We start from the raw sequence: 12,124 nt of genomic DNA on the forward strand, positions 1-12,124 counted from the left end.
GCTCATCTCGGGTGTTTATAGTAGAGTATAGTTGTTGTCAGACTTATATGACTTGTTGAGTCTGCGTATTATTGTATACGAATGCTTTCGTAGTCAATTGGATATTCCATAGAACATATTCAATAGGACAACACGTGCAACACCACTACAGCTGAGCTATGTATGCTGGGCATATTACTATAGTAACAAATACTATAGTAACAAATACTATAGTAACAAATACTATGGTAACAAATACTACCAAACCCAGACAATCAGACACAATTGAGACAACGTCACAGATAACACAGACAGAACAGGACAGCGCACACAACACACACGCCAAACCCTATCAGCCACTAGTGTTCCCTAGAGTTGCCTAGTTTATTCGCTAGTGCCATGTCCAGAGTAACTTGCCCCTCGGTTGTCACAGAGATACGAGCACTAGTCTCAACTAGTCTCATCTAGTCTGCATACTAGCCCAAGTCGACTAGCGTAGTGTCTCTGAATCTCCGTCCCCCTCTCCTCCCAGCCAATCACCGCCCCGCAATATCCGGAGCGTCCCTGAATTACTTGGAAAGTGCATTTAGGGAGCACTAGTTGAGCATTAATGATTGGTCAACCTGGCCTTACCTTCCCTGTTGCGCGTGGAACCAGACTTTCTCGCTGTGTCTTGCTGTGTGTTGCTGTCCGTCGCCGACATTTCCGTTTCTCCCCCTCCGTTCGTTCCTTCCCCATCAACACAACACCATGCAGTACATGGCAGCACTCTATTTTACTGATTATCCACCGTGCCTTCCCTGTTAAAACCTGCCACTGCGTCACTCCCTCACCCACCCGCCTCCCATTTCCTACTAGCGTCTTTCCCGCCCGAACAGCTTCCTTTCTTCCTCTTTCGCTCTTTCTTCCCTTCCTTCCTCTCCTCTCCTCTCTTCTTCCCTTCTTCTCTCTTCTCGCTTCCTCTCTCTCTCTCACCATCTTCCACATCACATCACTTCACATTGTAGTCCCTTGATCATCTTAATTGAAACCAAGCGTATCAATCTGAGAGTATCAATTCTGCTTTCGAGCCAATCTCAATTCAGCTCTACACAATCCCATCATCCTGCACAACCCTCCCCCGCGCAAACATGCTCACCACCTCAATCTTCGCTGTCGCCCTCGCGGCTGGCTCCGCCATCGCCCAGACCACCACCACAGGCTCCACGGGCACCACCGCCCTCAACTTCACCTACATTGACATCGCTAACGTCGATCCCCAGGAGGCTGGTGAGTTTCCGTGATCCACGCCCGCATCCCCTCCAATTGATTGACTGACGCTCTCCCGCAGCTTCCTGGTGCATTGGTGAGCGCACGGGCTGCCAGACCCTTTGCGATGGCAACGCCCCAACGAACGACTGTGATGCCGTACGTCCCTGCCACTCCCCATGTGGCTCCCTCCCCGACGCCCATGACATCCAGCTAACCCGCCACAGCAAAAATTGACCTACAAGTGTCTCTGCGAGGACGGCTCCACCCCCGATCTCGCCAAGTACAAGAACACCCTGCCCGACTTCGTCTGCCAGGCCAACTTTGCCGGCTGCATCAAGGCCCACCCCAACGACGCCGTCGGACAGGGCAACTGCAAGACGGAGATCCAGGACACCTGCGGCACCCTCAACATCACCGACTACAAGTCGGGCTCCGGTTCCGGCAGCAGCAGCGGTTCCAGCAGCGCGTCCGAGACGAGCTCCCCCTCCTCCACCGGTGGCTCCAGCGGTGCCGGTGGCGCCAGCGAGACCACGGGTGGGTCGACCCCATCCAGCACCTCGGGCTCTGGCGCAGCTGCGTCCACCAGCAAGGCTGCCGCTGTGGCAAATGGTATGGACATCAGCGCCGGTGTCCTCGCCGCTGGTCTCTTCGGTGTCTTCGGCTACATCTTGTAAGCGTTGACGCGCACACATCTCTGCTCGAGCGAGCAATGCTACTCTTCTACGAAACATCCGATCCCCTGCGCACCCGCCCTTATGTCCTGGCTCATGATCCCTGAGCGATGCCGTACTGTTTGCATTGCGATAGCATGGTGTTCTGGTGCGCTTCTTCTTTGATCGTTGGACTGTTTTTCTGCTGGTTCGGGGCTTTATTTTTACGAGGTACTTTGCGTGCTGCGCGTGGCACGATCTAATTATGTGGGGAGAGTCTTGATGGCTGGATGGATATGGCTTGACGACCGTATGTGGAGGGGAGTGGGCTGTGCATTTCTGCGCGGTGAGTGCGAGTGTACTGATTGCGTGGCGTGCCGGTTTTATATCTGCGGTTGAGCGAATGGACGGGGGTGATGTTATTGCTTTGACTGTTATGAGGGAGAAAAGGATGGAGAGTGTATACAGTTAGTACTCGCTGGTGGTAGACGACGAATTCTTCACTGGCTTAATTATGATATATTGTCTTTGGCTCGTGATATAGGATCGTGATGTAGCCATCTCGACGACAGCCCCGCCGACGATCTCTCTGGAGATGAGCCTAATCTACGGCACGACGGATCTGATGCCACCTTTCCGCAGGATCCCCTGCCATCCACATCCCTATTCTGTCGTTCCTCTTCTCCTTCAGGTGTATGTGATCCTCGATATATATTGCCGTACGTATTGCCGAAGACGCCTTGCCTCCCTGGATACGTGATGCCTATCGCGGCGAACAGCTGCATTCCCTGATCTCTGTGGATGCTGGCATAACTCACGACTCCATGGATCCACCGACATCAGTCTCATTCTTCAGCCCCAAGGGCCCGATGCTACCCTTTCCGTGGAAACTCTTGGGGTCGTGATTTCTCTTCGGAGTGTCTCTTTCCTTGAGATAGAAGTCATTCTCGGTATGTATTGCCGTAAAAAATGCCGAGCGAACGCTTGTCTCTTTAGATGCCGGGTAAACATATGCATATATCTGCCACCAGATCTGCCAAGCGAAAACACCCTGTTCGGGATTAGCGCCTACCCCAGGTTATCTACATGAGAACGCGTCGGCTGTTTCGCCGAAAGCCCTGTCGAATCAGCCCGCGGCCATACTGCGGGTTGTATGATATACAGAGTATGTCGATGCAGATCTACCGGCATTGCTAAGGGTCTGGGATTGAGCATCGAGTGGGGTGTGGAGTGAAGCAGCGGCACCATATTGCCTCTTGTGACGAAAAAAAATCACGAGAGGCAAAATGGTGCTGCTGACATGGCTGATCGCTCCACTCCACCTGGCATGTCAACTTCCCCATACATATCCCGACACGCACTCTCCTGTGCAACCGTTCAGGAACTTGCGGTTCCCAATCCGCTATATTGGGATCTGCCTCGTCATGCGCCGGTAGAATAGAGTGCGGGGGCACATGAAGGGAAGCGTCTTTTTTTCTATCTAGAATCTCGGGCCTTCTCTGTCTGTCTCGGGGGCACGTCATAATATAAGTTGCCGCCATCCCCATTCTTGTCGTCTTAATTCTTCATTCCCCTCTCCTCATCACCGGGCACAACAGCAACAGACAATGCGTTCCAACTCCCTCCTACCCCTCGGGCTCGCCCCCGCCAACGCCCTCGGCGCCATCCTGTACGCCACCCACTACAGCGGCACGCTCTCGGTGCTTTCCCTGTCTGGCAGCTCTCTGACCGTCGTATCGAGCGAGAAGAACTGCGGCCCTTCCCCTAGCTGGGTCACTTTCGATTCGGTGAACCAGGTCCTCTACTGCGTCAACGAGCTGAACTCAGGCGGCTCGGTCAACGCCTTCAACGCAGATGCGGAAGGCGCACTGACGGCCATCGCAAGCGCGAAGCTTCTCGGGAACCCGGTGCATAGCGCCCTCTATGGAGGCGAGGATGGGATTTCCTTCCAGGCATTTGCGCATTAGTATGTCCCCGTGAATATCCCACGTCAACCAAATACTGACCCTTTTCACCTAGCTCAGGCTCCCTAATCTCAACCATTGCCCTCCCCATTACCAACGACTCCAAAACCCTCCAAACATTCTCCTACACCATGGACGGTCCCGGCCCCGACCCCAGCCGCCAAGAAGCTCCGCACCCGCACATGGCGGCGGTTGACCCCACTGGCGGATTCATCATCGTTCCTGACCTGGGGGCGGATATCCTGCGCGTCTACTCCGTTGATAAGCCCACCGGCTTCCTCACGTCTTGCGCCAACGTCACCGCGGCCCCTGGTAGCGGGCCGAGACATGCTGCGTTCTGGGAAGGCGCAGGCGGGACCATGATGTACCTGGCAAATGAACTGGGCAATGACGTGACCGTATACTCGGTCGCGTACCCGACGAAAGAGGGGCAGTGTCTGAGTCTATTTTCGATCCAGACGGATACGCCTTATCCGGCTGATCAGGCTGTGAAGAACGGCCAGAAGATTGGGGAAGTTCGCGTGTCGGTGAGTTGAGCTCCTGTCTGGCGTGGCTTTCACATTACATTTCTGTGTTTTCAATGCAGGTCGCATCTATGGCGACAGTTTATCAATGCATCCACTAGCTAACCTACACAACAGGGCAACTACGTTACTGTCTCCAACCGCGCCGATCAATCCTTTGGTACCAACAACGACTCCATCGCTGTCTTCCCCATCGACGCCTCTGGCGCGATCTCCACACCGGTCATGTCCCCGACCTACGGCTCTTATCCGCGCACCATGCAGATTAACGCAGCGGGTGACCTCGTCGCGATCGGGAACCAGAACTCCGGCACGGTGGTCGTGGTGAGCAGGAATCCCGCGACGGGCGCGTTAGGCAATGAAGTTGCGAGCGTGAGTGTCGGACCGCAGGGTTTTAATGGAAATGGCGGGTTGAGTAGCGTAGTATGGGCAGAGTAGGATACAACGTATAATACATACATATAGCTATATATTTACTACATATTCCTCTACTCCTAACAGCACATACGTTAGTATTTGTAAGGCGTTTTAGTATATTAGGTCTAGGAACCTGAGAAACCTACCGCGACAGTGGGCACTGACGTCCCAGCGGCAGGGGGGGAGGGGGATCCGTTGCAGGTCTAATTCTTTATTGAGAACCGCATTTATATCCATTGATTTTGTGATTAAGTAGACTATAGCCAACGAAGCCGAAAGGGTATTAAATCGGCGACCTATTAGAGGGTGCGTAAAGCAGCCCCTGTGCCCTGCCAAATTCGGCAGCTCCAACCGTAGGAAGTGGCTTTATTCTATAAAGGCAGCTAAATTGTCTAGTATAATTAGCTGGCCCCTTTATAGAAGAGAATAACTTGATTTTGATTGCAATTAGGGATAGACTAGTATAGGAATTTTTTACACTTATATTAGCTAAGAGATTTACATCATTTAATAGACGAGTCCCTTCTATTAAATGAATTACATAGAACTACAATGTAAGATACAATGTATAGCTATAGTAAAAGCTTTATTAAAGAGTAGCAGTAAATAGATGTAAGTTACTTAAGTCAGCACACTTTGCTTCCTCGAACCTAAAGCGAAGCGAAAAGTTAGTCCTGACGATTAATTAGGTCCATCATGTTCCATAGCTCTTGTCAGTGCGATGCAGTTACAAATGTCGCGGCAGCATGTTTGGATGTCCTTTTCAGCCTTCCAGTTCAGTTCGGTCTCAGCTCTTGTTGGCATTGCAACACAGATTCCGACATCACCCTTACGGCGATCGGTCGCGTTCAGTTGGATCTTGGTCGACGACGCAGATTCCATTGCCTTTACAATCTCAAAGACTGAATTCCCGCTGCCACTGCCAATATTGTATGTCCTGAATCGTATCTGACAACATCGGTCAGCTGCAGCTGCAAGTGCAGCGACGTGTCCTCGAGCAAGGTCGGTGACATGGATATAGTCGCGGACTGCAGATCCGTCGGACGTGGGGTAATCAGTTCCATACACGTCCAGGACTGGGGATAATCCAGTGACTACGTTTACCACGACTGGCATCAAGTTGGTTGGGATGCCCCGTGGATTCTCTCGAAGCAACCCTGACTCGTCACATCCTACTGGGTTGAAGTATCGCAGAGCGAGGATTGTCCATTCTGGGTCGGCAAATGCGAGATCAGCTAGAATAGCTTCGCACATCCACTTGGTCCTCCCATAAGGATTGGTAAGTCCTGTACAGCCTGGTAGTACAGTCTTGTATTGTCCGTCGTGGTCCACGAATCCTTCCGACTGGTGGACGCAGTACTCTTCTTTCAAGGGGACCCCGTCATTTGCGATAGACCCATAGACAGTCGCCGACGAGGAAAATATGAACTTTTTGATATTATAGCTGTCCAATATAGCGCAGAATTTAATCAATCCAGCCACATTGTTGTTGTAGTACTTTAGTGGTTCTTGGATGCTCTCCTGCACCGATTTGAACGCGGCAAAATGTATGACCCCATCGATTCTCGAAATTTTCTGGGACGTAGTTGACGGACGAGGGGAGTCATTTGTATCGTCAACAACGTAATCATCTAGGATCTCTCTTGTGGAACTTTCATCTCGGTAGTCCGCGTCGTAGAGCCTCATCTGGGGCATAGCCTGACATTCTGTTTCGCTGTATTTCCTGGCAAGTTCCTCAATACGGCTGAAGACGCTTCTGTATGAGTTGCTGAGGTTGTCGATAATAATAATGTTGTATCCAGCCTTCATTAATTCCAAGCTCGTATGTGATCCTATGTACCCAAGTCCACCGACAATGACAATGAATCTGTCGTTCGACGGTGACGAGTTGACGAAGGGATTGTTTTCGAAGAGATCTGACTGTGATGTCAACGGCGTGCTGTGATCTGATGTGGAATCTGAAGACCCAGAGTTGTAATTCGAGGGACTCGTCAATCGCTCGGATGTACTTTGTTCAGGTGGAGAATTTGCTGTAAAGTTGACTGGGGAGGGACATCTTAACGGCGTTCGTATCCCACACATTCTTGGCTCTATTAGAGAGTTTGATCCTATATCCATCTGGTAAAAGAGATATCACGAGGAAGAAAAAAATAAGTAGTGCCCGAGATCTCCGGTCTCTTCAGCTGATATACATTTGATAAATAGCCTCAATGGTTCTTTTGCTGAGAAAACCAGCTCTAACGACGTCAGATATTGGCCAGATGCTTGTGAAGCTTTCTGGATATCAAATATGTCTATCAAATGACGGGCCAAAGGTATTCAATGATGTGCAAGGAACTTCCCATCTTACTACTTCTAGTTCCATTTTTCGTTGCGTCGCTCTAGTTTCGTAAGGGCTGTGTTTTTATCCCATTCCGCGCTTTCAAACCCCGCATATCTTCCCGTTGGTAGTCCTGGTAGGAAGTATCGCAACATCTTCAATCGATCGAGATTGCTTATTATTAGAAATTAGTTACCAAGGGAGGAAGTATCGCAACATCTTTAACCGATCGGGATCGTTTATTATCAGAAATCAGGTAACAAGGGAGTGATGTAAGAGAAGCCAGTAACTGCTTAGCTAGAGATTCGCTACATCGCCGGTCGCGTTGTCATTGCGCCTCGTGTAGGACGATCCGTCAGAAAATAGTTCCGTTTCGTGCTTGTTTAAGGACAAGTGGTTTGACAGTTTTAGTAACAGACGCGGGATCTGCTGGTCACATTAGCGCCAAGTAAGCCGTAAGCCGTAAGCGTCCTGTCGATCTGCCGAACCATCGAAGCTGTTTTCTGGGTCCAAAACGTACTCTTAGCACGTTTTGGACCCAGAAAACAGCTTGAGCCATCCGTTCTAGATTCTCATACTAAAATTATCATCTAATCCTATGGAAGACCTCGGCCTTCCGAACTAATCCCTTTATCAATAAAAAAAGCGCATATTATTCGATGAGACGCCATTGCAATACAGCAATACTTGCGGAAACTTCCGACACAGCCCTAAGGGACGAGGAGCGGGCTATCGCTTAAAGAAGGTGGCACATGCGTGGTGGTGGTATTTGGAGGTGTTAGCAGTGATGGCAGAATAATATATTTAATCTTAGCCCTGGGGAATTCTTGTGCTTGCTCGCTCCTCAAACGACCTATGGACCTGTGCATCTCACCTCGCCATGGCGTTCTCGTTTCCAACTAAAGCCCGCATGCTTAACCATGTCAAAGATTACAATGAGTGCAACTTTGACGATGAGGACAACTACTTCCTAACATACGTTCCACTCTCCTGCTTCCCTACACCTCCAACCTCATGCCACACCTCTAGCCCTAAGGAACCAGCTTTAGATTTTAACACAACCAACTCCTTCGACACAAATCTACAAGGTACGAACTACACCCTATACCTCCCTTACCCATTAGCTAACCTAAATCCACTAGGCTCTGCCACCTACCTCTCTTATCTCATCCCCTGTACAGCGTCTCTCCTCTTAACCTCCCCATCTCTTGTCCAATCTCTCCTATCTCGAGCGAACGTCAATCTAAACACAGTTGCTCTTGCAGCTTGCATCCTTGACAGCCTTACCTCTCGCTTCGCGGCCTCCTGGCGCCACTCACTCCCTCTCACCTCTCTTAGCCTCAAGACTCAGCATATCAACTACGTGCGCCCTGAAGTGATTATCCTTGGGGCCCTTCTAGTAGCTAGCAAATTTCTTGACGACTCTACTACACACATCAGCAGTTACCAGCATGATATCGCTAATGGGCGCTGGACATGCGAGCAGATCAAAGCCACAGAGAGGTGTATACTAGAGAATCTGGAGTGGAGAATTATGCCGCTGTGGCGGGAGGACCTAATTGAGGATGCGAAGGAAGATATGAGGAAGGTGGGGATGGTGGTACAGAGGAGGAGGCAGAGTGCTGCGTAGACACAGGATACGACGACAACAGAGAGGGATCATTGATGGCGCGATGCGAACGGCATAGCGGCAGTATATCGGCTTCGGACCTTCCTAGAAAGAGTCTGCATCGGCGATGATCTAATTACGAATAATCAAGCGAGGGGTCGGCGGGAAAAGTGATCAAATCTTCTGGTCATATTAAGGGCAAATGGTCAATCGGTACATTGTGTAGAAGTCTAAGGATATTATTCATATGACATTTATCTAACCCCTGTACAATTGATTGGCTATCAAATATTGAAATTCAGGATTGGCTGCCTTACCCGTCGTCAGCGCCAAGCGCTGATCGAGTTTACTAGTCTAATTATACTTTACTTCGCAGCAAGAATACCCCGCATTTCTTTGCTAGCGTGAATTGACCTGTACTTCCGCGTTTACCATAGTCTGTCTAGCTACCAGGGAATGGGGATTATGGGCTAGTGCAGGGTGCCCGTAGGATGGGTGACATACTGAAGATAGCTATCACAATCCTTGCGGCCCTACATATTACGATGGACGAATTACATTTTTACTCATGGCCACTAAGTTAGTGCTGTAGGATCACTAAAACGATAGGGGGCATAGATCGGTCTGGAATCAGCTGGTAGCGCGGCTAATGTTCATAGAGGGCCAACCCCCCAACCGTGGCAATACTACGAATTGCTTTTACTGGCAGATATTAATATCACACAACATCCCTCGGATCATTCCAGACCCCACTGCTTTGCGAACCGAAACACGGCCCTGACGTCTGGACCTCCACGCCGATCAATAATGACCTTGTCGATCTGGTTTGCATCTAATTAGACCTACGGATTAGGGTGATTAGAGGCTTATGCGGGTTTGCTTACTAGCGGCTTGAACCCACGTATTAATCGAATGGTAACCAATGATCTTTCCGTCCTACATTTTTAGTTAAATAACTATTTTCATCGTGGCGCTCTAGTCTCATGAAAGTACTTTTAAACCGCTCTGCACCTTTAAATTCTGATTCCTCTACATCCTCAGTGCACAATTCTCTTCTGATGGGCAATGAAGTTCCAATACACATCCCGACAAAAAATCATCTACAGCACGATATTTGTTACCCTGCTCCTCGGAATCATCATCCCACTTGCTGTCATGCTCGGACTCCGAAGATACAGCACGCCAAAGTCCGCGATAATTGTCCCACTGTACATATATCCAGCTCCTGGCGCCTGGGATCCGTTGCTTGAAGCGTACGTCCACTCTCTACCCAAGGTTCACTCTCCATCCATAAGACCAGAGCTAATGTTTCTAGAATTTCAATCAATCCAAGCCTCAATTTCATCGTGGTGGTGAACCCACACAGCGGGCCAGGTGCCGCAGCTGTACCAGACGCAAATTATACACGGGAGATTCCACGCTTAAACTCCCACACCAACGTCCAGACTGTTGGTTACGTTCCTACAGCATACACGAAGAGAGACCTTACGTTGGTAAAGCATGATATCCGCACTTATTCAGAGTGGAGATCCAATTCCACAGTCCCAGGACTAGGCGTTCAAGGCATATTTTTTGATGAGACACCCTCGCAGTACGATGATACTAGCGCCTACTTCTTGCTCGAGGCCCAAAAAGAGGCTAGACAAGTTCTTGGTTTTACTTCCCGTTGTTTGGTATGTTCTTGCTTCCGTCCCTTAGTACTATTCTAAATATGCATGTATGACGTTGTAATACATAACCTTCACTTCTTTGGAAATCTTGCCTTCCGTTACCGCGTCTATTACTATTATCGACTAACCAATCCCCGCGCATAGCTGATCAATAATCCTGGCACCATCCCGGACACCCGGTTCCTAGATGGGCCCAACATGACAGTGGTCTTTGAGGGCACCTACGACACATACCAAATGCATGGCTTCAGTCACAAGATCGAAATGCTGGGCCGCTTGCAGGGTATCAAAGCCTCGCGACAGGACTTCGGTTGCATCATGCATTCGCTCCCTAAAGACGTAGCAGGTAGCGAGGCCTCTGTGAAGAAGGTAGTGCGGGAGCTGAGAAATATCGCCGGGGCCGTCTTCCTGACAGATCTTGGGGAAAATTACTACAGCACATTTGGTACTTGCTGGAAACAATTTGTAGAGTTAGCCAAGTGATTAATTGGGCTGTGATCTGATTAGGAAGATTCAAGCAGCAGAGTACTCCAAGATGGATGACGTGCTGAAGCGAGCTATCCTAATGTCATACAGTTCCACGTAGTACAGAGTATGCTTCATATTGATATCTCTCGTTGCTCGTGCCATCCGAACTATGGTTTTCTTTTTTCCCGCGATATATAACACAAGCTCTAAACGAGAGCGTCTAGACTCAAACAAAACATAGAAAGAGAGAGTACTTGGAGTGCAAGTAGCTCTCAAATGTGAAACATATACTTCCCAATGTGAAGCTTATGTTGCTGGCGCCACGTACGAACGCAGACCAGCACAAGCCAAACGTTGGATTATAGGACGGGATGGGGCAGTCAGATGCTACATTAGAATTGTCGCATCGGGACGGGGAAAGGAGCTACATCAGTGGCGTTATGAGTTAGGAGAGCGCGTATTAGAGGTAATCGTGGCAATAGGTAAGGGTAGCATAAGTTACAGAATAAAATTAGACGCTTTAAAGAACAGTCTAGACTAGCAAAGTTCGAGAGCCACTCTCATTAAAAGAACAGTCTAGATAGGGATCTAAGATTGTCTCACACAAGTATGGCAGATGCTAACTAGCTACGCCAGTATTAAGATTTGATGATCTATGTAATGTCAACTCTAGGGGACTGCAACAAGTGGCTTCCAATTCCTCCTCATTAAGCTATAGATGAAAACTACTCGCCTCCTTAGATATAGCACACTGTCACATGATCATTTTACGTAGTAATGTCTCAAAATAGCTCCTTTCCCAAATCGTGCACTCATCGATCGTTGATGTAACCCTAATACACTACGGCAGTTACTGAAACTCTCTAGCATAGCCTTCCCGCTCTACTAAGCACAGCCAAGCGCCATTCTCGTATACTAGCGCGAACCATGCAATTTGTTTTGTCATTTCTCAGTCAACCTCGTATCCACAAACGGGGACCAGATCCTTCGTTTCGTGATTGCAGAACTAGGTTGGCGGTGAACCTTTGTGCACTATACTTTCTTTCAATCTACATGCCAAGGCGAACGGGCTCCTCGAGGCCATTGCTATTATGCCAAACTTAATATTATCTCGATGCACGCTGTCATTGTCGTATGACCATCTCTTTGATGTGTAGTAACTCTAGTAGCGTAGAGAAACACACCTCTCATTGGGGTCAAGGGGAAGCTCTGGCAAGTAGTTTGTGTACCATTTAGAACGAAACTCGAATTTGCTGTCTTTTCCTCTATTGC

General features: G+C 49.2%; 5 protein-coding genes across 5 annotated transcripts; 4 read left to right on the forward strand and 1 right to left on the reverse strand.

Annotated features, from left to right (window-relative positions):
• The first annotated feature begins 675 nt into the window (after positions 1–675).
• VE01_10307 (uncharacterized protein) lies at positions 676–2,385 on the forward strand. Its single transcript, XM_018279710.2, has 3 exons — positions 676–1,248; positions 1,310–1,386; positions 1,455–2,385. The coding sequence occupies exons 1-3, from the start codon at positions 1,110–1,112 to the stop codon at positions 1,902–1,904; spliced, it is 666 nt and encodes a 221-aa protein (XP_018125749.1). The 5' UTR covers positions 676–1,109; the 3' UTR covers positions 1,905–2,385.
• Positions 2,386–3,007: 622 nt separating this feature from the next.
• On the forward strand, positions 3,008–4,870 carry VE01_10308 (uncharacterized protein). The gene is made up of 3 exons (XM_018279711.2): positions 3,008–3,846; positions 3,900–4,371; positions 4,486–4,870. Exons 1-3 carry the CDS (start codon positions 3,488–3,490, stop codon positions 4,804–4,806), a joined length of 1,152 nt encoding a protein of 383 aa, XP_018125748.1. The 5' UTR covers positions 3,008–3,487; the 3' UTR covers positions 4,807–4,870.
• A 437-nt stretch (positions 4,871–5,307) lies between these two features.
• Positions 5,308–7,545, reverse strand: VE01_10309 (uncharacterized protein). Its single transcript, XM_018279712.2, has one exon. It carries the CDS (start codon positions 6,901–6,903, stop codon positions 5,467–5,469), a length of 1,437 nt encoding a protein of 478 aa, XP_018125747.2. The 5' UTR covers positions 6,904–7,545; the 3' UTR covers positions 5,308–5,466.
• A 407-nt stretch (positions 7,546–7,952) lies between these two features.
• On the forward strand, positions 7,953–9,101 carry VE01_10310 (uncharacterized protein). Its single transcript, XM_018279713.2, has 2 exons — positions 7,953–8,193; positions 8,248–9,101. The coding sequence occupies exons 1-2, from the start codon at positions 7,986–7,988 to the stop codon at positions 8,733–8,735; spliced, it is 696 nt and encodes a 231-aa protein (XP_018125776.1). The 5' UTR covers positions 7,953–7,985; the 3' UTR covers positions 8,736–9,101.
• Positions 9,102–9,685: 584 nt separating this feature from the next.
• Positions 9,686–11,012, forward strand: VE01_10311 (uncharacterized protein). The gene is made up of 3 exons (XM_018279714.2): positions 9,686–9,967; positions 10,030–10,387; positions 10,529–11,012. The coding sequence occupies exons 1-3, from the start codon at positions 9,780–9,782 to the stop codon at positions 10,865–10,867; spliced, it is 885 nt and encodes a 294-aa protein (XP_018125777.1). The 5' UTR covers positions 9,686–9,779; the 3' UTR covers positions 10,868–11,012.
• The last annotated feature ends 1,112 nt before the right edge of the window (positions 11,013–12,124 follow it).

This window comes from Pseudogymnoascus verrucosus (assembly GCF_001662655.1).
Source record: "Pseudogymnoascus verrucosus strain UAMH 10579 unplaced genomic scaffold scaffold_70, whole genome shotgun sequence".
Classification (NCBI taxonomy): domain Eukaryota; kingdom Fungi; phylum Ascomycota; class Leotiomycetes; order Thelebolales; family Thelebolaceae; genus Pseudogymnoascus; species Pseudogymnoascus verrucosus.